Raw genomic sequence first — 27,603 nt, 5'->3', positions numbered from 1 at the left:
CCAAAACCTCTAGGATGAGATGGAGTAGTGATTCAGATGAAGAGCTAATCATGCAATGTACGTGTGACCTCATTAATGCCCTGGCTGAATGGAATCAAATCCTCACATCAATTCTGCACCATCTAGAGCAGTGTTTCTCAATCCTGGACCCTGCCCTGCACATTTTAATAGGTCCCCTGCTTTAACACTTCTACTGCAACTCTGAAAGGACTTGTTAATTAAGTGATTAGTTGAATCAGGTGTGTTGGAAGAAGGTAAAGCCATAAATGTGAAGGCATGGTGCTTCCTAGGGTTGGGAAACACTGATCTAGAATATACCTCTCCTAAAAGGACACTGAAAATAGGAAATCTTGCCTAGGGTAAGACAAAGACCAACCTAAATATTACTGAATTACTTGGATTAACTAAGACTGGAGATAAACTTGGAGATTAACAAACAAACAAAAAACTAAACTAATTTGTCTAAAAGAATGGAAGAAAAGGTGGACACATTAAATTTAGAAAAGTCTGACACTTCCTCTCCGTGGTGTGCCTTTGTATTCTTATAAGTCATATCGTATATTTCACAATAAAAGATGTTAAAAAACTATTAGAAGGGAATTACATGGCTGAGATTTCAGACAGAATCTATTATGAATGTGAATAGGATAAAAAAGGAAGCTATTCATATTCTTTTGTCCTGAGGACACAATAAAAATGGAATCTGTCAGGTTCAAATCAATCAACCGCCTAAACACAAAACCCACACCTCAAATCTAACCAGTGATTACTCATAATTACCAGTAATTACATCCTCCCAGTGTGAAACAGTCCTGAGGCAGAAAGGTCTCATACTGTAAGTACCAAATCTACGGATGGTGTTACTTTGGATGGGTCTTTTATATCTTATATCTTATTCAGAGGTCATTTATATGATTGAGGGTATTTTAAATGTTAGCTGAAATGTTAAAATTAACTGGCTGGTACAGCACACCATGCACAGCATTAAAGAATCAGCAGCTGCATGTTGATGCTAAACATTAAGATAATATTTTATATACGGTAAACAAGAGTGAAACAATTTTTTGAATAAAATAAAAAATAAAATACAATGTATTTAAACAACAATTACCTGAAATTACATTACTACCTTTTTTACAATACAATTCAGGGCTATTTTTGTTCTAAAATGTTTCAGGGATTGATAGTTTTACTACTTTATTGTGAACCCACTCTGGACAGATATTCAACTCTACACACAGCTTGTAAAGTCTACAACTTCATAAACTGTGCCCAATAGCTAGAGTTGCAATGAGTGTATAAATACACAAAGAAATGAATTGTGTTCTCTGGCGTAATGAATCTCCATCAAATACATTTGGTATTAGTTGGTGTGGAGTTGGAATGGTGTTATTGGGAACTCTGTAACAACATTTGAATGGTGTAACATTGACTTGAGAGATGTTAAATTAAGTTAATTAATTAACTGCATTTTAAATAAGTGTTATCATTACATAATACCTTCCCTACTGTTAAAATGGACTCAAGATAACATGTTTTGAATAAAAACATATTGAAGAATCTCAAATCATCTTATAATTACACTGGCTGAGACCAAATGTGTTTCAATCCTCCCAAATCTCTTCACTGATACTGGCAATATATAAATATTTCTGTACGATTATTTAGCCCTGGGAGCTCCAGGCCAGATTCACACAGGAAGGAGTTAGTGTGCTAGTAAACACTTACTCACAACAAAGCCACTACTCACCCCCAGAGGAAGTGTAAGTGGGATTCCAGCTCTAATGAGGGCAAGACTGTGTCACTCCAGAACCACAAAGGACTGTCCCAAACTAAAGATATAAATGGCAGGGTGGAGAGGAAGTGGTAAACCACAGATTTATCACCACAGTCTGATCAGTGACACTCCATCAGTATTAGTACCACTGTCTAATCTGTGTGTGTGTGTGTGTGTATGTTTGTGAGTGTGTGCACGTGCATGGCCTGTCCTCTACTTTTATCCGGCAGTGAGTTAATAGTATTGTACACTTTTTAAAATAAAGGTGCTACAAAGGGTTCTTGAGTGATGCCATAGAAAAAACACTGTTGGTTCTGTAAAGAACCATTTTTGCTAATATCTTTAGAACTGGTAAAGAATCTTTGCATCAAGTAAACATGTTTAAACCATTAAAAGTTTATTCAAACTCACACATTTCTTTAAGAATCATGGTTCTTTATGGAACCAAAAGTGGCTCTTATATGGCATTGCTCAAAGAATCTTGTGTACCACCTTAAACTCTAGGAGTTTCCATGAAGAAGCTAATTACTTAATTTTTTTCCAGCTAGAGGAGACAGCAGAGGTCATCTTCATAGATTACATTATCTGTACATTATCTAATGTATTAATTCCTATGAAGTTGCTAACAATTTACATTTCTGAACCTGTGCTTGAGTGTTGTGCATGAACAGTGATAATTACGGTTATTAATTATGATTAATTAATAATTAATTAAAGCTCTATAGAGTTAAAAAAGACATACTGATTCTTCGGTATGTGGAGTTCTGTTAAGCTGTGTACATGTACGCATATATATCCATGTGAACTGCCCTAAAGAAAGCGCTCAATATCTGGCTGTTCATTAATGGAATGTTTAACAGCAAAAGAGACCTTGTGCTGTGGAGAAGACTACTATTGAGCTTAGTTCACTAGGACATTCATTCATGTGATATCACACGCACAGACACACAATGACCCTTCCTCACATACACACAGAGACAGGATACCCAAACAAATCATGCCTTTGTCACTGTCCAAACAAAATCACATATCTCTAAAATGGTCACTTCTCAGGCATAAACTCACCGTTCAAATGAAAATACATAGAACCAGATTGTACTCCAAGTGATTTTGCAGTATTTTTATTAGTTCTTTCGCCATGAAATTTGGATGGAATGTAAATGGCAGCAGGGTAGTAAAGGGTAGGGTTCTATTCCCAGCTTGGGCAAGCAGCACAAATGAGTCCTTGGGCAAGACTCCTAATATTAGATATGTATTAGATATGTAGGTCTGAACAAGAGCATTTGCCAAATTCCATAAATGTAAATGTAAACAAACCTCTCCATCACCAGAAGCAAGACAATGCACCAGTATCTTACCTTCCAGCCGTCTAAAGCTGTCTACAATCAGCCTGTATCCTCTCTGCCTTTCAGTTACCATCCACTTAGCTGGAATACAGCCTCTCTCTGGCGTCTGTTTCCCACTTCCTCTTTCCTCTCAGTCTTGTCCTTCTTCTCCCTCCCTCTATCCCTCCCTTCCTCTATATTTCCTCCCTCCCTGTTACTGAGAATAGACAGTTCTACTGCACCATCTCTCTCTCTCTCTCTCTCTCTCTCTCTCTCTCTCTCTCTCTCTCTCTCTCTCTCTCTCTCTCTCTCTCTCTCTCTCAGCCATTGATTGATTGCATTTATTGCTTTTCGCTCCTTCTTCCAAGTAAAGATATCACTACTAATAATATCAGTAATCTATATCTACTGATAATTTACTAATTATCCTGACTCTCAATCAGAAAAGAGCTTTATTCCCCATTCAAAACTTTCAGGAGGTAGAGAAGTTAAGGAAAGGGGCTGGGTTAGAAAAAAGAATGTGTCAAATTAGCACATTTGTAATTGTTAAGGTGCTCTTATGCTATTTTGGTAGTTTCTGGGGCACAACATTAATACATAGAATATGCAACAATTATGTCTTTTGTGTTACTTAATATACCAGTTACCCTGCAAACGTGTGGTACCCCCTCCAGTGTGTGTTCCCGCTTTGCGCCCAGTGATTCTAGGCAGGCTCCGGACCCACCGTGACCCTGATAAGCAGTGGACAAGCAGTGGATAAGCAGTTTCAGACAATGAATGAATGAATAAATAATATACCTGTTGCATACGGCTCTATCCAACAATCCACTGCTTCTTTAAGCTAAGCTGTGGTGAATTTCCTTTCAACAATTTGTGACATGATTTATTTTCATTCTATTTTCTGTCACTCTCTCTGCAATCAGCACAAAGCACACAATCAAAACAAATGAAAGAGTATGACATTCCTTGGCACAATTCAAAATGAGCTCAGGTTCGTTTAGTTATACTAGTTCACTGCTTCAAGTCCTGCCAAAAATTGTTGTACCTTTTTGTTCATAACCCTGAGGTCACAATAAAACACCATGATTCATGCTGTAATATGATATTTCTCATCCCACAAGTACACCAGGGATGATTTAAGGATGTGTTTAAAAATGAAATAAATGTTTGAATATTATTTCAGGCAGTGATCTATTAACAGCAAGATGTTATTAACCCCTCCACTCCCACCCCCTCCTCTTTTTTCTCTTGTGTTTGGCATGTAAAATGACTGTGAAATGCATTAAACAGATGTATTTAGTTGTGTGCTGAAATTTAGCAGAAGGTAGATATTTTATTTTAACATCAACAAATCAAGCTTGACAAGGGGTTTTCCACCTATTTCATATTTTCAGTAGCTGAAATATGAACATACCTAACACCAAAGTAATTGTTAGCACTTAACACTATACACTTAACTAGGAATCAGTGAAAACTGGATGGCTTTCTCTACTGTGTCCTTATACTGTGATGTTCCCAGCATCCCTTGCCAGCCAGCGCCTCTCTCTCTCTCTCTCTCTCTCTCTCTCTGTAGCTGAACTCACTGGCCTCCTCCACTCAACAGGGAGCATTCCGGCGTCCACCCAGACAGCTCTGCAATAAGTTGCCCCCCCTGCAGATCAGGAGATGGGCTTAATTTGCTGTAAGAATTCACAACACAGAGTGTGAATAATATCTTATATATGCAGCATGTATTGGCTCAGGTTAAGTTGATTGTGCCTTGTGTAAACTGTATGACTGACCAGATGTAAGCATGAATCATATTATATATGTTTGTAGATGTACAGTGCACAAGCATATGAAGTAGTGAAAAAATTGTGTGTGTGTGTGTGTTAGCTAGAGGTTAGAGTGTACCAGAGAGTTCATTCTGTTTATTGACTTTTCCACATCTTGCCTGCAGTCACTGCTTGTCTCATCACTATCCTCTCTCTATATATCTCTTTCTCTCTCATTCCTTCTCTCTCTCCCCCAGCAGGACAGTGTTAGGATACTAAACTGAGGATGTGATCTCTCTCTCACCCACTCTCTTTCTCTCAGTAGGACAGTGTTATGGTGCAGATTTGGTTTCATTTTCATAAGAAATGCTCACAGATTAGCGGGGGGTCCGCATCTGTGTTTTTACTATCTCGAGTTCTGTGAGTGTGCAAAGCCCACCTTGCACAAACTCAGCTGCTTCCAAAACCAAACCTCTAACAACAATGTCTGAACTTATCCCTGAAATATTAGTCTAAAACTGCAAGTCCAATTAACTGATGATCAATTTAGCATCATAGATTGACTGAGGCAATTTTCAAATGATAGTATATTAAATATATATAATAGTGCTTATATAACTGGTGTCATTTTACATTCCAGAGGATGGACCTAGTTGAGCTGTTGAACATATAAAATGAAGCAAATAATCAGATTATACTTGGAGCTACAAAAAGGCTTATTGCTGTTGCATTATGCAAAGGACAACTACCACTCAGGGTTGAAACGCCTTCTTCGTTCCTGTTGGCAATCTAATATATTGACCAAAGGTTAAGCTAATTTATTCATGCCCTGACTGGTTGTCAATGCCTGTAATCACTCATAGATTCTATTCATAAAAAAAAAAAAAAAAAACACTGGTCATTTCAGAGCATTTACAAATGAAATCCCACTTAATTAGCGGCATTCAAATTCAAGAAGCATCCACAAGAGGAAGAAGATGTATTTGTTTTTAGAATGGTGGACACAAAGTGATTGAAAGGCCCATGTGAGGCTGCCATTAGCCTGTTGTGCTTCTGCCCACAGACCCCTTGCAGCGCCAGTGTTCATGGCATTGTAAGGACTTTGGAGCCTTAGCCATTCTCCCTTTGAGTTCCTCTGGGCTATGGCTGTGCCATTCTCTCTCAGTAGGAGATAACTAACATTGAACCGGAGATCCTGCTGGCTGTTTTGGCAGCTTTTGATCCAGCTGTGGCCTGGAGCTACTCTCACAAGCTCAGATACAGCTGGGAGAGAGCCAGCTAACACCAGCGAGCCCCTCCATACAGAGCTGGGCCAAAATATCCAACTTTAAGCTGGGGGAGGCAAACAGCGATGGACTTTGGGGGATTGTAAAGCACATCGATACTGCAAATCTTTAAATCTTAGCCCCAGGCCTTCTAACATCGACCACAAAACTGACCTAGAGAACTACGCTTCTTCACTAGCCAAAGAAATCTGAAAAACACAACAAAAGTATCCCATGCAATGTGTCTACAATTTATGTGCATTTTTTTCTTTTCTACTTTAAGTCCATTTATCATGTCTATGTGGTTTTATGTCCCAGAATTAAAACATTAAACTTTTCCAGCTCTTAAGTGAATGTCTTCATATTCCATGGGATCCGTATATGGAAACAAAACAAAAAGCTGTCTGTTTTCTTTTCCATGGATGTCATATAACACATAGAAATGGACTAAAATTAAAAGGCAAATAAAGAATAACATAAGGGAAAAAAATCAAGTTTTTCCAAGAATCAGGCAACACCAAAACAATGTCATGCCATTTACTCAGCTTATAATAAACTCTGCTTTTTGATCCTTCAAAGAAGTTCTCTTTTATATGAGCCTGTATTGTGTTGTAGTTACAGTCCCCTAAGGAGCACAGTCACAATGATACAGATTAGTGAATCTCAAATGAGTGACTCTGGATTAGCATGACTTCGAAAAAGTGGACCAAAACCCATGTAAATTCCTCCCTTGCTTTCTGGTTTTGATGTAAAGTGCTGCAGGGACAACAGGAATGGAGTCTATTACACTGGGATATTTTTGTTTTTGTGAGTTTATGAGCTTAGTGTGTGATCAGGGTTAAATATATATGCTGTTTGAAAACTAAGGACAGAGGTTGGTATTTACTGCTTTCAGAACGTGTCATTTGTATTATATTCATTGTCACTTGTTTTATATTACTTCATATAGATATGAGAACAAACTGGAATGCATCACCACTGACACACTATTAAACAGCATACTGCCTGAATCACTCGTTTACTCTAGTCCAATAACATTGTACCTCCATATGTGAGAGAGAATAATCACTTGCACAGCATGTATGTGTTAGTAGTTCTGAAAACCCAAAAGAAGGTCATTATATTATCACTAAGACCACTGTTCTCCACTGCTGGCAGCACAGTTTATTGGATACTGTAGAAAGTAGTAAACAGAGCGAGGATTAGTAGCCTGTACTGAAGAATTTGCATTGATTTATTGACTTTAACACACAACTGTAAAATTGACAAATGTACTTTACTATATTGGAGAAGTGGAGGATAGGGATACAGCACATGGATAACTAAGGGTGGAAGAAGTAGGATATGTTTATATTAATGTCATGAAACATCATGTCACCATGTCATTGCAAACTTTATGCGCTGTAAGGTGAAAACTATATACGTAATAAAAAGGACAGCTTCTGACCAACTTTAAAGATCCTATAAACAGCAGCTGCACAGAAACTAATACTTGATTAGATTTCAATCCATTACATCACACAATAATAAATAATTATTATTATAATAACAATAGCAGTGGTAGTAGGTTTGTAGTTCTCATAGTTTTCACTCCCCTTATATTAATGGAACACATCAGTTTCCAGCAAACTACCAAAACTACCATCCCCCTCTAAACCTCCTCCAAATGTAACAAATCTGATTTGAAAATGGTTTTAAGTTAAATAAGTCTGTCCTTCATAAACAAGTACTACAAATAAACTGTGTGCTAATGAACTCATAAGTGCAACACAAAATAAGATCTGTGAAATATCTATTTTTAGGGAACAATCAGTGCAAACGGAATTATCTCTCAATTACAGAGAGACAAACAGAAAGCGAGAGAGACGAACAGGTGGAGTGATGGAGAAAGACATAGAGAGAGGAAAAAGACACAGAAAGAGAGCTCTCAGAAATTTCCAAAAAGTTTCACTGATACACATTTGAATTCAAAGTCACCACTGTTTGAATGACAAAGGAGATTAGGACATGATCACTGTTCTAAATTTCAGAATGGAACAACGTGTCAACTCACATGTGAAAACCGGCCAAATCCCTCAATCATCTCAGAAGACAATGAAAAACTGGCAGCGAAACTGAAATTGGGAATAGGGGTGTCCTCAGTGGAGTTATCAAAAGATTTAGACGATGAAATGAAGCAAAAATGAGGCAGAAAAGCATGGACTCTGCTAGTCAAGAACAGACAAACTTTTTCCTTAAAGTAGTCAGTGAGCTAGAAAAGATCCTCTATATCAAGACATACAGAACACTCCCTCCTGTTCACAAACCCTTTATCTTCCATGTGTCTGTCTCTCTTTGATAACTGACAGCCAGACACACCCTCCAAATCAGCATGTTTCTAGTAAATATTTTCATTTTTCCCTTTATACTGATGTCCTTTAATATGCTGGTAGTCAAACAGCACTTTGTAAATATGAACTGAGATGGACTCTGAATGGTCCAAAGAACAAAGTACTGTTAAATAGCCTCCTTTATCATATTAATTGTGTATTAAGCCCAAATTTAAAGTGTAATTTCAACAACATTCACCTTTGGATATCTACTTGAACCAAACAAAATTCAACTGTGGAAATTTCATTATTCGTTCCATAGATTCCTAAAGATCTACAACTAAATGTTTGACAGGGTGAGTACCTGACCCCTTAGAGGTACATATAATACATTTTAGGTGTTTCTCTGAATATGTGCACTTTTGATATGTGTTGCACCCATTTCCTAGCCCCCAAACAACAAGAAACGGTCTGAGATAAACAGACATTCATATGGAAGGAGCTTTGGTTAATTATATTTGTCCTGGAGTGATCTGCTCTCTCTTCTTGTAAGCGCTTCCAACATGTTGATGATATTGATTGAGAGAGACTGCACCTCTGAGAGCACAGAGCATGTGTGTGTTGTGTGTATGTGTGTGTGTGTGTGTGTGTGTTGGTGTGCCCGTGTGGTGTGCCCCTGTTGTTTTGATAGAGTGTCCAGCTTTAGTCATTAGTGATCCGTGTGTGTTTGTGTGATGAGCTGGGTAACGGAGTAATGGGGATTATAGCATGTGTGTGTGTGTGTGTGTGTGTGTGTGTGTGTGTGAGAGAGAGAGAGAGAGAGAGAGAGAAGGGTAAGTGTAGTGGATGAAGAGGTAGGACAGAGAGACGAAGTGGAAGTAAGAGTCAGGAAGAAAGTGGCAGGAAGTACGGGCACCATGGAGACAGACACCATCAGGCTGTGACTCAGCTCCTGCCTCACACGGCCAACATCAGAAATCGTTACGGAGCTTTAGTAAATTACATTTTTTCATTTCAAATTCAACACTTCATCATATTAAATGATCTATCGTGCATTGTAAGAACTTTACAGAATAGTGGCAAAAATCTTATTCAAATGTAAATAAAACAAGCATGTAACATCCATCCATCCATTATCTGTAACCCTTATCCAATTCAGGGTCACAGTGGGTCCAGAGCCTACCTGGAATCATTGGGCGCAAGGCGGGAATACACCCTGGAGGGGGCGCCAGTCCTTCACAGGGCAACACATACACACATTCACACCTACGGTCACTTTTTGAGTCGCCAATCAACCTACCAACATGTGTTTTTGGACTGTGGGAGGAAAGCGGAGCACCCAGAGGAAACCCACACAGACACAGGGAGAACACACCATCTCCTCACAGACAGTCACCCGGAGGAGGAATCAAACCCACAAGATTACACAGTTAGGAGTTTGTCTACACCATGTCTACCTGTGTTTCCTATGGATGATTAGGTTTATTCCCATAATCCAAAAACATGTTAGTTGCAAATGTGTCCTCATTTGTGAGTGGCTGAGTGAGTTTGCGATGCTCTGTGAAGAGCTAGCACCCTGTTCTAAGTATGTTCCATATTTCTGCCATTAGTTCTGGACCCACAGTGATGCTGACCAAGATGAAGTGTTTACATAATGAAAAACTGAATCAACAAATGTATCATTATGCAGGTCATACTATTGCTCATTAGATTTAATGTATTTTTTTAATCTTGTAATATCCTGTTAAAAAGCAAGATCATTAAATCATCCCAGGATAAGCTGATATTTTGTTCATTCTGCATGAGTAAATTATGATTTCTTTATATCTTATAATTGTTTTTAAACACAGTCAATGTCATAGTGACACATAATTATTTAAAAGTGTGCAGGTCTTTTGTGATCAGGTGTTTTAGATGTTTTTTATATTAGTTATAGTAATCCTGACAGCTTAACGCGGTAAGAGATGACCCAGTGCCAAATGTGCCCCCCATACAACAAAAAAGACATGTTCCAATAGGAATAAGTGCCATCTGGGCAACAGCTCAAGAGGAAAGTCAGTGGTGGCTCAGTGCCTGAACACACACACATGCACACATACACACACTCAGAGTGCATTTTCAGAAGGGGCTGTTACAGGAAAACATTTTATCTTAGATGCACCATCTCTTACTGTGTCTTTCTGAACATGTTAAGGTTAAGTATATTTCTTTGTGTTTAATAAGAAAAGACTCCCAGTGTCCTGCCAGGGCTCTTTGTATTTTCTTCATTAGAGCAAGAGCTCCACAACATCTGCCGATGCACTTTACTGAATTACTTCCATACCAAGCTGAAAAACTTAACTGCATAAAGCTTCATGAAGACTAACAACCTGTCATTTCTTATTCACTGAAGAACTTTCCACTGACCGCTGTAATTCTCTGTATGAAGTGACTTATGAAAGTTTGCTAATTTATGTAATAGTTAAGCTGTTAAGGAAGGAATATAAATTTATGAATGTGGGTTTGCTAAAGCAAAGTACTGTAAACCAGCAGCTCTAGGATGTCAGGATACTCAATTTGTGCTGTGGTGCCTTTTAGACGCTCTACACCTCAGACTCAAGAAAAGGGCATAGACTAGCAACAATCTAGCAACTACTGGAGATGCCATAACAAACCCCTAGCAGTGTCCTAGCAGCCAACTGGAATATCACAGTAAAAACCTAGCAATATCTCTGGCAGAATCTAGTGATTATTATAATAAGATGAGCACCATCTCACAACTATCCATTTTTGTTATAGCATTTTCACTCTTATGCGACTATAACTCATAATTCTACAATAACGTCCTTCCAACCTGGATTAAAGCCCAGCTTTTGCGTGTGCTGTGCAGACAGGACAGATCTGTGCCTGCCATTTTTGGCTCTCAGTCCGGTGAACATGCTGGTTCTTCATACAGGAGAGATTCAGCGGGGCTTCAGGGCTTCTGCTAGCCCAAATACACACCATCTGCCCTGGGCCGTCAACACAGAGACCACATCTGTTCTTCAAAACACAACTTTCTCTATCATGCAAGGTCAATGTGGTTTAAATGATTTGTTTACACATACCTTACCTGTAATCTAACAATTACACCAACAAAGAGGAGTCAACGTTAGTTAGCATCTTGAAATGGTCAGTAGTTAGATTTTTACAAAAAAACATACTCTCATTTCCTCAGGATGCACATAAACTCATCATAGTTCGTCTGCCCAGGATCCAAAGACAAGATTTCTAACCCAAGCCAAAAATACCCTTTTTTGGATTCTCAAATCAATTTTATGAATAGGAACATACACACACACACACAAACCAAACACATAAATAGATATACAGGGTGGGCCATTTATATGGATACACTTTAATAAAATGGGAATGGTTGGTGATATTAACTTCCTGTTTGTGGCACATTAGTATATGGGAGGTGGGAAAATTTTCAAAATGGGTGGTGACCATGGCGGCCATTTTGAAGACATTTTGGATCCAACATTTCCATTTTTTTCAATGGAAAGAGGGTTATGTGGCACATCAAACTTTTTGGGAATTTCACAAGAAAAAACAATGGTGTGCTTGGTTTTAACGTGACTTTATTCTTTCATGACTCTTTCTGACCACTTATAAAATGTGTTCAAAGTGCTGTCCATTGTGTTGGATTGTCAATGCAACCCTCTTCTCCCACTCTTCATACACTGACAGCAACACCGCTGGAGAAATGCTAGCACAGGCTTCCAGTATCTGTAGTTTCAGGTGCTGCACATCTCGTATCTTCACAGCATAGACAATTGCCTTCAGATGACCCCAAAGATAAAAGTCTAAGGGGGTCAGATCGGGAGACCTTGGGGGCCATTCAACTGGCCTATGACGACCAATCCACTTTCCAGGAAACTTCATCTAGGAATGCTTGGACCTGACACCCATGATGTGGTGGTGCACCTTCTTGCAGAAAAAACTCAGGGAATGTGCCAGCTTCAGTGCATAAAGAGGAAAACACATCATCATGTAGCAATTTCGCATATCCAGTGGCCTTGAGGTTTCCATTGGTGAAGAATGGCCCCACTATCTTTGTACCCCATATACCACACCATACCATCAAGATGTGCAGCACCTGAAACTACGGATACTGGAAGCCTGTGCTAGCATTTCTCCAGCGGTGTTGCTGTCAGTGTGTGAAGAGTGGGAGAAGAGGGTTGCATTGACAATCCAACACAATGGACAGCACTTTGAACACATTTTATAAGTGGTCAGAAACTTGTAAATGAGTCATGAAAGAATAAACTTACGTTAAAACCAACATCATTGTTTTTCTTGTGAAATTCCCAAGAGGTTTGATGTGTCACATGACCCTCTTCCCATTGAAAAAACAAAAGTTGGATCCAAAATGGCTGACTTCAAAATGGCTACCATGGTCACCACCTATCTTTAAAAGTTTCCTCCCTCCCATATACTAATATGCCACAAACAGGAATTTAATATCACCAACCATTCCCATTTTATTAAGGTGTATCCATATAAATGGCCCACCCTGTACATAAGTACTGTGGTGTGATCTCTGAATACATTGCAGAGGAGACAGTTATGGAATCCCATAATAATTGCACATGAGCGCCATGCCTTTTCACAGTGACAGAACTTCCTTCAATGTCATATTAGCCTGTCTCCCTGCTCAGTTAATCTGCTCTTTTTCCCAGTGCTAGCAGTGTTCTATTTCAGCATTACTGCCAGCACAGCACTTACTGCTTAGAATAGCTTCAGCTAGGTGCACTTACAACCTGGCTCAGGTTAGTGTCAGGCAGTACCACATCCGGGTCAGATGTTATGGGACAAGGCATAATGATTAGACTGTTGGGATATGGAAGCAGGGAATTGGGAGTAGTAGTCTGTACCCCAATCTATTGTGATTAAAAATCCATTGCAGCTGGGAAATTTGATCGAGGCACAACAGAGCCAATAACAACAGAGCTAATTTAAATATATTAGTCTTTAAGGCACAGAGACAAAATAGCCTGTTTAATTCAAGATAAGTTGAAGATAAGTCAAAATGGTTCTGTTGTAAGCTACAGACAGGTCTACTGGCTCCTCTCACCAACATTCTAAAGAAATCTGGCTAGTTTCATTATGTACAATTCCACACCATTCTCCTGAATTATGCAGAAACTTTGAAAATCAGTGGAATTCTCTTTTAAGCATTTCAGTAGCAGGCATTAGCTGACAGCCAGCATTTTAAAGTGCACACGCCTGTATGAGCGCACAGCCCAAAAAGTCTAATAAACGTCAAGTTAAATGTAGGGTGGGTCACACATGGCCTTTAAACAGCCGACACCTACAGCTCCTAGACTGAGACACTTTGTTTTATTGGTATACAGAGGCTTCAAGCTCCATATGGTTGTGTTTACTTGGTGGTGGAAGAAGGGGAGAGGAGTTAATTGATTTTCCTCGAGCTGGAGAGTCGTGTCGTGTATTCGCTGACATTGCTGTAGCTTCGAAACCACAGGGTCTACACAACTGAGAGGAGTTTGCTGAATGCCCACTTTACTCAGCATTGCTGTAGTGCAGCACTGCAGCTATCTGTGTGTTATCAACTTAGACGAAGAGTTTTACTGCCTCAGCCAAGGACACAGATGTGTTCGCCACCATATGTGACCACTGCCGCTTATTTTAATCCCAGCTTTTCCCCAAGGGTAAAGGTAAAAGCTCAAAGGTTAGCATATTCTTAGTCTGATCTATTTTAACAAACCCCTTATGAATTTAGCTTGATGCCCCAGGGAAATTACAAAAAAAAAATAATTTTTTAAATTATAACTTTAATGTTTTGATTTTGTCAAAGTGTTCATCATGCCGTTTAAAGTAGGAATTTTTTGTAGCATTTATATACTATATAATTCAATATGTTATATATACTGTATTATTATTACACTATACTGCAGTAGGTTAACACTATATTGTACCATATGTTATATTATATAGCTCAGCATATTGTGCATACTTTTTGTATTTATACAATATTTTGCAGGACATTCATTCATTCATTATCTGTAAGCGCTTATCCAGAACCTACCTGGAATCATTGGGTGCAAGGCGGGAATACACCCTGGAGGGGGCGCCAGTCCTTCACAGGGCAACACACACAGTCACACATTCACTCACACACTCACACCTACGGACACTTTTAAGTCACCAATCCACCTACCAATGTGTGTTTTTGGACTGTGGGAGGAAACTGGAGCACCCAGAGGAAACCCACACAGACACAGGGAGAACACACAGACAGTCACCCGGAGCAGGAATCGAACCCACAACCTCCAGGCCCCTGCTGCACCACCGTGCCGCCCTTGCAGCACATTATATACTATATAATTTATGTATCCTATACTACAGCATACTATTGCATACTAATGAATACTAAACATATACTCTGCATCATGTTGTATAATTTTTGCAGTATATATTGTTCCAAAAATATATGGTATAACATAGAAGAAACTGCATTATACTGATACTATTAGATACTGCAGCATACTGTAGTGTATACTTTACAAATTATACACTGCATCATGTTGTACATTATATCCAGCAGCCTACTCTGTACTCTATATTTATATACTACATAATTTACTGTCGTTTATATGTAAATCATCTCGCAAAACATCTTTCGAACCCCCAAGCAGCTTTGGGGTGTGGTCTTCTATGTGTCCTACTTTCATTAGCTTCCATGTGACCTAACCCTCTTTTGCTTCAGTCTCTGGGGTGACGAATTTTTAATTGAGCTGTTCCCTGCTGCAAAAGCGATTTCATCATATGACCACATCTCAGATTTTGTCTTCCAAACATCCATTGTCAGGAGACAGCCGTTGCCTCTGCCTGTCTGGTTAGTTTTAATGATGCATTAATCTGTGCCCTGCAGCAACTGACCACTTGCAGAATAATAGCAAACATGTCTCTCAGCCACAATGTCCTTGCCATGCAATGGATGATCAAATTCAAACTCCAATCTCAAAGCTCTAATAGTAATACTGACATTCAAGCTTAGCTACATCAATTTGGATTAGCTTCAAGGACAAAGTACAGTTCACTATCACAGTTAGCAGTTTGCAATTTATGTAAACACTAAACAAAGTAAACACTTATGAAATAGCAGTATGTGTGGGCAGAGTATATAAAGGTCAGTAACTGTGCACCAGGGATGGATATTCACATCTGGCACGTTAAGTTTGAGGGGATTACATGGTTCTCTGTACTGTAGTTTATACATCATTTAGATTTTTTCCTGGGAACAACTGCTTTAAGTTGACAGATTGTTTTTCTCACTGAGGTCGCAGATTCCATGTCTGAATGATGGAGTGAGTTTTGTGAGCGACAGCACTTGCTTAAGCCATCAAAACACCCCCACTCTTTCTGTTGCTCTCTCTCCCGTTTAAACCCTCCTCCCTTTCTCCTCCTATCTCACACTTCCTCTCTTTCACTTCACACTGACCATTCAGCACCTTCTCCAGCTGCAGCCCCAGACTGCTGTCAGATGGATTACTGTTACCTGTACTGCGCCAGAGAGAGAGAGAGAGAAAGAGAGCGAGAGAGAGCGAGAGAGAGAGAGAGCGAGAGAGAGAAAGCAAGAGAGCGTGAGCGAGAGAAAGAGTGAGAGAGAGAGAGAGAAAGAGAGAGAGAGAGAGCGAGAGAGAAAGCAAGAGAGAGCGAGAAAGAGAGAGAGAGAGTGAGCGAGAGAGATTCTCAGGGATTTAAGATGCAAAAATAAAAATGGATTGTTTCCTTGTTCTATGGAAAAAGGAGGATGGTTTTCTTTAAATCACTTTCCCAATGGCAGTTTTCTCTGCCTCACTTTTATTCTTTCTGCCTCCTCTTTGTCTGCCTATTTAAATACCCTCCTCTCTATTTGTTTTTTTTCCCCATTTCTGTTTCTTTTTCCTTGCCTCATTGCCTTTTACTTTGTCTCTCCTCTTTTTTAACATACTCTCTCATAACATCTCTCTCTCTCTCTCTCTCTCTTCCTCTCTCTCTTTCTTTCTCTCTCACGCTGTCTTTCTCACTCTCGCTCACTCACTCTTTCAGTGCTCATCTTTAGACCTTATGATGGCCTGTTCTGTTCTCAGGGGAAAACCCTGTGGGGTTTGAAAACAAACCCTGGCCTTTGCTGCAGCAATTTCTGTAGTCAGCCAAACACTACACCATTTTTCTATCAGTACTGTACACTATGGTTTGTTCATCATTATTGTGATACATGTGGCAATGCAAAGACTCTTTGAAATCAGATATCATTGTTAAAAATGGTCATTCCACTTCTCTTCTATATTGGGTTCATTATTTGGGCATGCCGTCTCTCTGATAGTGTTCAAAACTTATAATACAAAACAAAACATGCTAGGAGAGAGATTATTGTGATGTACTGATCGTCCACTTACTGTAACTATAATATTAGAGGTAGTATTTTGTCCATATTTCATTTGAAGATAAAGCTTTTGTTCATTAAAGATAGTTCTCTAAATACATAAGAATTATCAGCAATAAGGTACACAATAATAACAACAATAATACTATATATTCATAAGCAGACATTTTTCTGTTAACTAGCAAACAGAAGTGCAGCAGGTAGTGTCGCAGTCACTGGAGGTTGTGGGTTCGATTCCCGCTCCGGGTGACTGTCTGTGAGGAGTGTGGTGTGTTCTCCCCATGTCTGCGTGGGTTTCCTCTGGGTGCTCCGGTTTCCTCCCACAGTCCAAAAACACACATTGGTAGGTGGATTGGTGACTCAAAAGTGTCCGTAGGTGTGAGTATGTGTGTGTGTGTCTGTGTCGCCCTGTGAAGGACTGGCGCCCCCTCCAGGGTGTATTCCCGCCTTGCGCCCAAAGATTCCATGTAGGCTCTGGACCCACCGCGACCCTGAATTGGATAAGGGTTACAGATAATGAATGAATGAATTATCAACAATAGAAAATTACCTGTTTACAAATCAGGACAAAATTATTGATAAAATGTTATATTTTTTCTTACAAACCAAAGTAGATCAGGATTCAATTCCCTGTGTAAGCACAGCAAATAATAAGTAGGCTACTAGTACTACAACTTCCTAACCAAAAGTTTCCCACCTTTGTAACATGATTAGAATAGTATTTCTCTCTAGAAAAGAGCATCAGCTAAATGCCTTAAATGTAAATGTATTCAGTATCGATGTGATTCTAAATGATTCAACTTTCCTCCTGCTGTTTAATAAAAAAAAAATGCATCAAACACATTGACAAATTTCCTCTATAATATATTCTTTATCTGTAAAACTGGACCTGAGACCTCATGATTACTAAACTGTAAATAAGAATAAGTAACATTTTTCTTATGAAATTAACCTCTGCAGCTAGTGTAACACAGGGCAACTCACTGCTGGGCACTGAGCAAATAGAATACCCATCTATAACAAAGAGTAAAAAGTAGTAAAAGATCAAAGCTGATATTTACCCTAAAATAGTAGGCGTTCCCAGGTTTACAAATACCAGAGAATGCAATTGCTTTTGCTGTCTCTCTCACTTAAACTCTCTCACAAACACTTAAGCCCCCACCACAGACACGCACATTCTTCTTTCTCTTTTTCCTCTTTCTCACCAATACATTCTCTGAGAAAATAAATGGCTTGGCGCTGAGACTAGGTGCAGAATGCTTCAAAAACAGCGCCAAGAGCCAGAGAATGCTGAGGAGGAATGTGAACCCTCACTGCTCTCTCTTACACTCTCACTCTCTGTCTCTCTCTCTCTCTCTCTCTCTCTCTCTCTCACACACACACACACACACACACACACACACACAAATATCACAGACCCTATCTTCCCTAGAAATATTGGAATACCACCCAGATTCATTACAAATCTACACAGAGAAGCTGTCAGATTCTAACTTCCTTCACAGCCCTAATATCTCTAAAAAATCTACATACGAACACCGATTTTGTATTAAACAGTGAATACATTTTGGCAAGTTTTGCTTTCCCTCTTTCTTAAGATTTCAGAACCCATCTGCAATAGATAAATGTGTTTAGAATTCCAAGAGCTGGGAGAGAGAAAAGACATTCTTCCTGAGAGGTAGACAAAAGCTATGTGCTCCTATTCTCCAGATTCATTTATTATTTAACATAACGTTATGAGAATTGGATGAAAATGACTCTGGAGCTGAGAACTGGTATATATATATATTCATACCTTTATTTATAGCCTGTGATTTGAACCCATAGTCGTCTGGCATTAATGGTTTTTACAAATGCATACGACACAATACTCCCCATGTGTGAATAAAGACAGTCTTTCTATCTGCGTTTATGTAGCCATCAGTGCAGCGCATTTTAATGAACTTTGATTTGGAGAGATCTTTTGTGAAATACAGAGCTCTTTGTGGCTTTGTGGATTTGAATCCAAAAAAATCCCAGCTGGGTTTCCATGGGGAATGAGGGGAATTCAGATGACCATTTCAGTATTTTCATACAAGACAACACTCTGTACATTACCTAAATTTAAAACAAAACCTGACATCATCACTACGGTCATCAAAGGATAAACTTAAACTACAGTGATAACACTTCCAATAAAACTTAACTATAAATGGCTCGTTAAAAGCATGACATGGCTCCAAGCAAAAATTCCCTGGCTTCCTAAAGAAGAGACATTGTTCCAAAAACTGTTTTGGCATGGTTTTTTTTTTACATAGTTTATGCCTAGTCTTAGCCACAGAGGGTCTACACATAAGTTGACAGAGAGTTGACAGAGAACCTTAAAAGTCAGATCCTTCATTATCATATATAACGGCATATTCCAAAAAGGACCAGTTCTTCTAAAACCTGCTTAAATCTATTTCTCCCCAGAAACTGCCGATGGAAGAAAGATTTATGGATGTGTGAAGGCTTGTGTCACTTGTCATGAGAGGCCTATGTCAGTGCCATGTACTCTAATGAATAATAACCTACAGTATAGTGTATGTTAATGTGGCAATAACGAGAGAAGTTTAATGACTGACCCGATTATCACTCTCTCCCACTCATTCAGTCTCTTTCTATCTCTTTCACTCTCTCTCTCTCTCACACACACATCGACTGTGCTGTGGAGGTGGAAATGCTTCCTTTTGTGATGACCCATTTGATTACTGACCCCTGACATATACATATACACACTTCCAAATATACATCCAGAAACACACTAGTCTTTGGACAACGCATTACAGGTACAGGCGTTTTTAATTACATCCCATTCTAAATCCATATAGGTATTAAAATGGAGTTGGTCTCTTCTTTGCAGCTATAACAGCTTCCAATTTTCTTTGTGTCTGTGGGAATTTTGGCCAATTTTTCCAAAAAACTATTTGTGAGGTCAGACACTGATTTTGGATGACTCGCAATCGCCGGACATGTTCATCCCAAAGACATTAAATAGGGTTGAAATCAGGCCAGTCACGTTCTAAAACACCAAACTCTCACTACCATATCTTTGTGCACTTTGCTTTATGCACTGGGGCACAGTCCAACTGAAACAGAAAAGGGTCTTCCCCAAATTGTTCCCACAAATTTGGTGTGCTAAAGCATTTAGATTTTCCTTCACTGGAACTAAGAGGCATAGACCAATGCCTTAAAAACAACCACACAGAATTATCCCTCCACCAAGGCAGCTTACATTCTTTTGGCATTTTCTGAATACCAGACAGAGAAGCTTGGTTTTTCACTCCACAGAACATGTTTCGCTGCACCAGGTTGCAGGCTTTACACCACTCTATGCGACACTTGGCATTGTGCTTGGTAGTATAATGTTTGCATGCAGCTGCTCTGCCTTGGAAATAAATGCCATAAAGCTCCTGGTGCAGTTTGTGTGTTGTTATTGAACTCTACATTTGTTTATTCAGCAGAGTGTTACTGTGTTACGCGTGGTGTCTCTGCACTCTGCGATCCCACTCATTACATTTCATGGTCTGGCACTTTGTGGCTGAGTTGCTGTGGTTCCAAAACATATTCCATTTCAGTAATGCTACTCAAAATTGGTAGCTGAATATTTAGGAGAGAAAATTCACAAAATGACTTGATGCAGTGGTGGCATCCTATTACAGTACCACACTCAAACTCAGTGAGTTCTCAGTGAGAACTCATTCTTTCACATATGAAGGGCAGACTGCATGACTAGGTGCTTTACTATATACACCTGTAGCAATAGGAATGAAACACCTGAATTCAGTTATCAGGAGGTGTGTCCCAACACTTTTGTCCATAAATTGTATATGCACACACACACACTACAGGTCTAAACCTTTACAAATAGTTTAATTTCTACTCTGCTGAAATGAGCTCTCAACTTGGCATGTGATGTCTCCCACTCAGCCTCCAAGTGCGTGCACGCACACACATACACACACACACACACACACTAGCCATTCTAATTTAGAGCCAATGCCATAGTTTCAGTCCAAATACTCCAAATGTGTGTTTTCCTACTGCCCTGTTATAATAATAGAGTCCAGTGTAAAGCCTAATGGAACCATTATTAACTGTAAATGTAGACTCTAAGGACTTTACCAGGCCAAGCAGATGTTTGAAACCCATTTCTTATGATTCTTATGATTCACACTGATTCAATTATCAAAAGTCAGAGACCAACCTTACTGGCCACTAAGTACAGTTTATTAATTTTTGTCTGTAAAACAGCATGAAATGCATATTTTACAGAAGAACACACTCTATAAATTTTTTGCAGTTAATGTGGCCACCTGTCTCTTTTACCATTCTATTCTTTTCAGGAGACTAGCTTTTCAGTTTATCGTAGAAATCTGCAGGAATAATTCACCACACCTCCAAAATTCAGCCTTAGATGTTTGCTGAATTATCAGATTCTCTTAATTCAAGAAATCCTAGACATTTTGACGTTATAAACATGGTAAATGATAACAGCCCATTGTTGTGAGAACACTAGCAGCTTGTTAATAAGTTCTCATTTCATTTCAATTCAAGGAAGCTTCTCTCTCTCTCTCTCTCATATATATATATATATATATATATATATTTTTTTTTTTTTTTTTATTTCCAGTGTGTTTGTATGATCCTGTCCTTGTGCTGGGAGGATTTTCCGTATTCACTATATGATGGCTGTAACTTTCCACTGAAGCACATCAAACACTGTGTGTGTACGGTGAGTGAAATACATCATGATCCTAGCACTCCCCTCACTTTAAAATCCGCACAGAGGAAAAAAAGTAAAGCTCAGTGTGGCCTTATGGAAGCAGATCATCTCCACAGAGCACAGTTAAAGAACTGACAATTTCTCCAGGAGAGAGTCTCATTCATAACTGTACTCTAGCTCAAGAGAAGATTTAACTGAAGCTGTGAGTCTTTGCAGAAATGACCAATTCCTAACTGGGTTTAATCCATCACTGAAAAGGAGCACAATATGACTTTTTACAATCAGTTTCCTGATTGTAAAGAATAAGAGAATAAGAAAGAGAAGAGAGAGAGAGAGAGAAAGAGAGAGAGAGAGAGAGAGAGAGTGAGAGAGAGAGAGAGAGAGAGACAGAGATAGATAAGAAAAACACAACACACACAATGCAGCACAGCTGCAGGAAACAAACAGGAAACACATCCCCTCTTCTCTTACTTCACTTTACTATCCCCCAACCCTCTCCCTCTCTCTCTCTCTCTCTCAGGTTTTCTATCTCTATCTCCAACCTAAATAATATTCACATGAATACATTTGATTTCACAGTCAAAACCTTATACTTACAAACACTTCCCTCAAGAAACTCAGCATAACCCTTTTTAAGAGGTGCTGCTTGTGTGGATATAGCTCCTCTGCTGGACGGGAAGTAGTCAGCATTTCTCATTTCCAATGTCTCACACTAACCTGAGGAGGATATTAATAAATGACATGGTCTTCTTTCTTTTTTGTTCCATCAGTCCCTCTGGAACTGTTCTCTCTCTCTCTCTCTCTCTCCCTCTTTAACACACAAACACACACTTAACTGGTCTTCTGTGATCTCACTGAATATGAATGTTTTTTAATATGAATGTAATTCTTCAGCCTCCACACCACTGTCTTTTATTCTGTCTTGCTCTGTCTGGTGAATGCAGGAAGCAGGAAAGAGAAGGAGCATTCACTCTCATTCCAGTAATGATTCCAGAGATCAGTGGTGAACAGTGTGTTCTGTTGATAAACTCACTGCAGGGAAGGCTTACAGTGTGTCCAAATACTTTTACAGTGTATAACACATATCTAATAATGTAATATTTAGATTGTATGTTATAATATTCATAGATTGGATAATTAACATGATTTCTCCCCTAATGTTGTTAATCCATTTGAGGCTAAAGTGCCATGTGTCCTGTTTTCTATTTTTCTGTAATTTGAGAAACTGAGTTATCATCAATACTTCTGAAACACATATTCAGATTGTTCTGCTTATAGTAATTCTGTTATGTATAAACCAGTTTAACTGTCTGAAGAGCTCTAGGTGTAGTGTGTGTGTGTGTGTGTGTGTTGTGTAGCCCATTATGTCAGTCCCTAGAGCCACACATGCAAACAAGCACACACACACACACACCGAGCCAAGTGAGGATCAGTGAAGGTAACCGTAGGCGACAGTCGACAGGGCAGCAGTGGGTATGACTGAGCTCATCTTCTGCAGACACTGTGTGCGCATAGTTAGTAGGATTATATTATTTCTGTGTATTGTCAATGGCTTTTTGTCTCTCTCTCTCTCTCTCTTGCTCACTCTCTCTCTCTCCCCTCTCTCTCTCTTTCTCTCTCTCTCTCTCTCTCTCTGTGTTTGTGTTGTACTGACTATACAGTTGTATTGAGCCCCAGGCACTGTTAAACAATGCTGATGTTTCTGTGCAGCTGGTGAGAAAATATTTTTATCCTGGAACTTTCTCCCTATTTCACATTAAGTGATCAGAAGGGGCGCAGCTGAAAGCTGGAGGCAATGCAAGGGGTCAGTGCACCACAGGTCATCACATACACACACCGTGGATACAGATATTCACTGTCTTAACAAAACACTTGCAACTCTGAATTAGTTTAATTTTTGACCGTTTCTATGTGTTCATTTATTAATACAGTGTTATAAAATGTATAGATTACAAGCAAATACACTTTAAGTCTCCTTTACTGTTGTTATTTTATTTCCATCTTAATGATATTATGTACATTCCATTAATTTACTCATACCCTCCCACACACACAGACACCACTGACAGCCAACTAGTTCAGATATACTCTGTCTCATACTGTACCTTATTATTCTGGCAGAGCTAAACACAGTAGATACTTATCATCTTCAGAATCTTCACTCAACACCTCAGATTGATCTGAATGATGACAGAGAGCCAATCAACTTGGAAAAGATTTGTATTCTTATTCTAACCCTATTTTCACACAGACATTGGTGAGCATTTCTGTGAAACTCAGCCAAAGGCAAGGCACAGGGTTTAACTACCACCTCATTTCATGAAGAGGCAGGAACACCACTGCTATGATGGTCCTTGGGCAAGATCCCTAATGTGCTCTCAATGCACCAGATTATATAAAGAATAGCCTTTTATATTAACTGTGAAAATGACCCCATTTTTAGAGTTTTAATCTGCCCTCGATTATAGTATGAAATACTTTTAAAACATAATCCAGTTTTAACTGTTGGTCATTTCTAGTAACTGTTAATGACATGTTATTTATATCAGCCTTATTGTTGTGCATCCCTCACACATACAAACAGAGCTGACATTCTGTGTTTAAATTCATATGTGTTACACATGTTATTAGAGTATACTGCTGACCACTGCATTTATTGGGCATGGTTGTCAATATTTTTGACGCTTTCTCATGCTGTCAGTACACGCTTAAGTCTGGAAAAGCTGACCTTGTGCCACTAGTGTTTAAATGCCCTTTAAAAATGCCTATCTGCCTTTTGTGGTCCTCCAAACACTAACTATCTTTCTCTTACTGTGCTCTCTCTCTCTCTCTCTCTGCCTTTATGAATATTGTTATGTAATAATTGTGTCAACAGTTTGTCCAGAGGTAAAGAAACAGAGAGGATCCTCAAGGCCTGCTGTTTGTTACGGAAAGCTGAGAGTAGTGGTGATAATGTGTTCTGAGAGAGGCTGAGAGATGCATCCTGTTCTACAGACAACTGTCTGGGGTTCTGACCATTTCTGTCCTTGCAGCCAAAGTGGATATCCTGTCACCCCTTCTCTTTCACACACACACACACACACACACACACACACACAGAGAGAGAGAGAGAGAGAGAGAGAGAGAGAGAGAGAGGCTATAACTATAAATGTGTAACACGGCATCAGGCCAAAAGGGCAAAAAAATCACTATTCATGCTCAGTTATTTGAACAAAGAAAGAACTGATCCTGTTTTATAGCAAGAATTTAATGAGAACCAGGTGAAGTCAGGTGTAGGGAGTGTGTGTGTGTGTGTGTGTGTGTGTGTGTGTGTGTGTGTGTGTGTTTGACTGCAAATGTACACTAAGACAGCATTTAGGCATCACTATGAAATCACAGACTCCCACTGTGTGCATGTGCTGACTGCTGTTTTAGCCTTGTCAGCACACACACACACACACACACACAATTCAAGGTCATAGTGATCTCTAGTGGCCCAATCATTTAGCTCCACCACCCTTACTCTCATCATCCACTGCAGAGCAGCACACATGCATGCACACACACAAACTCCACTGCAGTGCTCCAAGTTATGTACACTGTGATTAATATCCAGCAGGAATATGAGTGCATAACTTGCAAACATGTGATGACACAAATACAAACACCTACTACACAAGCCACTGATCCAATCCCAGGCATTATCATTGAGAAACCATTCACAGACAATGTTCAACTCAGTAATAATCACCTTAATCATTATTCATTCATTGTCTGTAAGCGCTTGTCCAATTCAGGGTTGCGGTGTGTCCGGAGCCTACCCGGAATCACTGGGCGTAAGGCGGGAACACACCTTGGAGGGGTGACACACACTCACACACCTAAATCATTAGTAAATATCTAAACTATGTTCATGCTAATTAGTCATAGCCATTTCCAGCTGCTGCCTATATTTACCACATCACATAAAGGGGAGTCTCCTTGGGCTACACATGATGAGGGTGGGGGGGCGAGGGGGTTCCGTACCCACATTACACTTAATATATAGTTCCATAGTAATGTCCATAGTATTTATCCAGTTTATCCAACACACACACACACACACATAACTATGGACACTTTTGAGTCGCTGATTCACCTACCAACGTGTATTTTTGGACTGTGGGAGGAAACCTGCGCAGACACAGGGAGAACACACCAAACTCCTCATAGACAGCCCCATAGAGTGGGACTTGAACCCACAACTTCCAGGTCCCTGGAGCGTTATGACTGTGACACTACCTGCTGCACCAGTGTATGTGGTTAATAATAAAAGTGATATTGGCGAGGTCAACCAGGTCAACCTTCAGATACTTTAATGAAATATATGCTGAGGCTTATGTCAGCATTTCAGCTTTATCACACAGGTAAAATACATACACACACACATACGCATACTCTGATGATGAAACCAGTTTCATATGTGCTCAGGCTATGGCAGAAACACACAAGTGCACAAACACAAACTGGAGCATCCTGCTACTTGAGAACTTGACATAACCCTGCTGTCCAAAGTAAAACATATATCTCCATTTTTGGGGGATTTTTAGTTTACTACATCATTTGAACCCAGCAGCTGTCCATCACACTGTGATAAAACTGTTTCATGACCACACCTATAGAAATGTTCCAAAATGACTTGGAATAAAATATTTTTACATTGACTTCCATTGAAACTTAAGAAGGTTTTTCCCTTCTCCTCTAAAGTGGCTTTTTTTGGGAGATACATATTTTTACTTGGACAGCGACACTGTGTATACACACACGTGTAAAGTCACTCAGAGTTCTATCAGTAAAACCAAAACCCACAGCTCTGACTGTATGCAGGACAGTAGCGGATTAAGAGCTTGTGCCGTAATCAGTGTGTTAAAGCCACAGAGACACAATCCCACTGCACACTCACATGTGAAGCGTTGACCCAGTCTACATTAGCCTGTAGAAATTGCAAGTAACACTGGAATAAATGTAAATAATCGAACTAAGAGGGACAGATGTTTAGTTCCAGTTTCTCTTCCATGGCCTCAGTCACTGCCTGGATTTTACTCTGTCAGCAGCATTCCACATTTTTTAATGAAGGACTCGTTAGCCAAAATATGATCTGAATGACTCAAGGCTTTCTCATGGAGAGGTTTGTATATACACTCAGTGTTTCTGTATGATTGCTATTTGTATTTATAGCAACATTGGCGTTTATTGCAGTGAAAAACGCTTTAATGATTTCTCAGCTGCTGAAAACTTTTTTACATGCACACACATGTACACACACAAATACACACACACACACACAAAGTTGTTAAATCAGCATGGTTAACGCCATACAGGGGTACAGTTGATTCTGTAGAAACACTTGAGTTAGCATCACTGCATCTGCAGCTCCACCTGTGCTAACTCAAGTGCTGCACCAAAACACTCTCTCTCTCTCTCTTTCACACACACACACACACACACAGATCTATGCAACAGCAGACCCAGCAGCATAACTCTACTGCAGTGGAGCCCACACTCCTCCCCACCCATCTGCAGCACACTTACCTTTGTGACAGTCATGCAGAGAGAAGGCAAGAGTAACCAGCTTCTGTCCCTGAAATGCAGAGAGAGAGTGTGCGTGTGGAGTGTATGTGTGTGTAACAGTGCGTGTGTGTGGGTGTGAGTGTGTGCTCTTCAGTCTCTTCAGCAGCAGAGTGAGCAGTAGATGCAGAGAGAGAGAGGGAGGGAGGGAGGGAGGGCTCTGCCTGCTGTCTGGCTGAAAGAAAGAGAAAGAGCCTATCAGCAGCCCTGCCTCACTACGGCAATGCAGTCTAATACACCCAGCCCTCAGCCTGCAGAGGATCTATCTACTACTGAATGCAGGAAAAACACACCCTACACTCCTCCTCCTGCTCTCTCTATCGCTCACCGCCTTCTCTCTCCCCTTTTCTCACAACTACTCCTCTCACAGTCTGTCTCTTTTCCTACTTTTCTCTCCCTTCCTCACTATTCTTTTTCAATCACTTTCTAT

The 27,603-nt window shown here is 39.6% G+C and overlaps 1 protein-coding gene across 3 annotated transcripts in view; it reads right to left on the bottom strand.

Moving 5' to 3' along the window:
- LOC136676277 (coronin-2B) overlaps positions 1 to 27,277 on the bottom strand; it is a 49,548-nt gene extending 22,271 nt beyond the window's left edge. The window contains exons 1-2 of one of the 3 annotated variants that reach the window (XM_066653146.1): positions 27,138 to 27,234; positions 1,751 to 1,832 (exon numbers count right to left, since the gene is read on the bottom strand). Coding sequence is in view for 2 of the 3 variants with exons in the window: in XM_066653143.1 (XP_066509240.1) it covers positions 8,175 to 8,204 (30 nt within the window). In the remaining variant the exon portion in view is untranslated. Of the gene's footprint in view, positions 1 to 1,750; positions 1,833 to 8,174; positions 8,250 to 27,137 lie in introns of those variants that run through there. The other 2 variants (XM_066653144.1, XM_066653143.1) reach the window with 2 other exon arrangements.
- Positions 27,278 to 27,603: the final 326 nt, after the last annotated feature.

Source organism: Hoplias malabaricus, chromosome X2, assembly GCF_029633855.1.
Source record: "Hoplias malabaricus isolate fHopMal1 chromosome X2, fHopMal1.hap1, whole genome shotgun sequence".
Lineage (NCBI taxonomy): Eukaryota > Metazoa > Chordata > Actinopteri > Characiformes > Erythrinidae > Hoplias > Hoplias malabaricus.
Note: the sequence above shows the minus strand (reverse complement) of the source record. Positions and strands in the feature narration are given on the sequence as shown.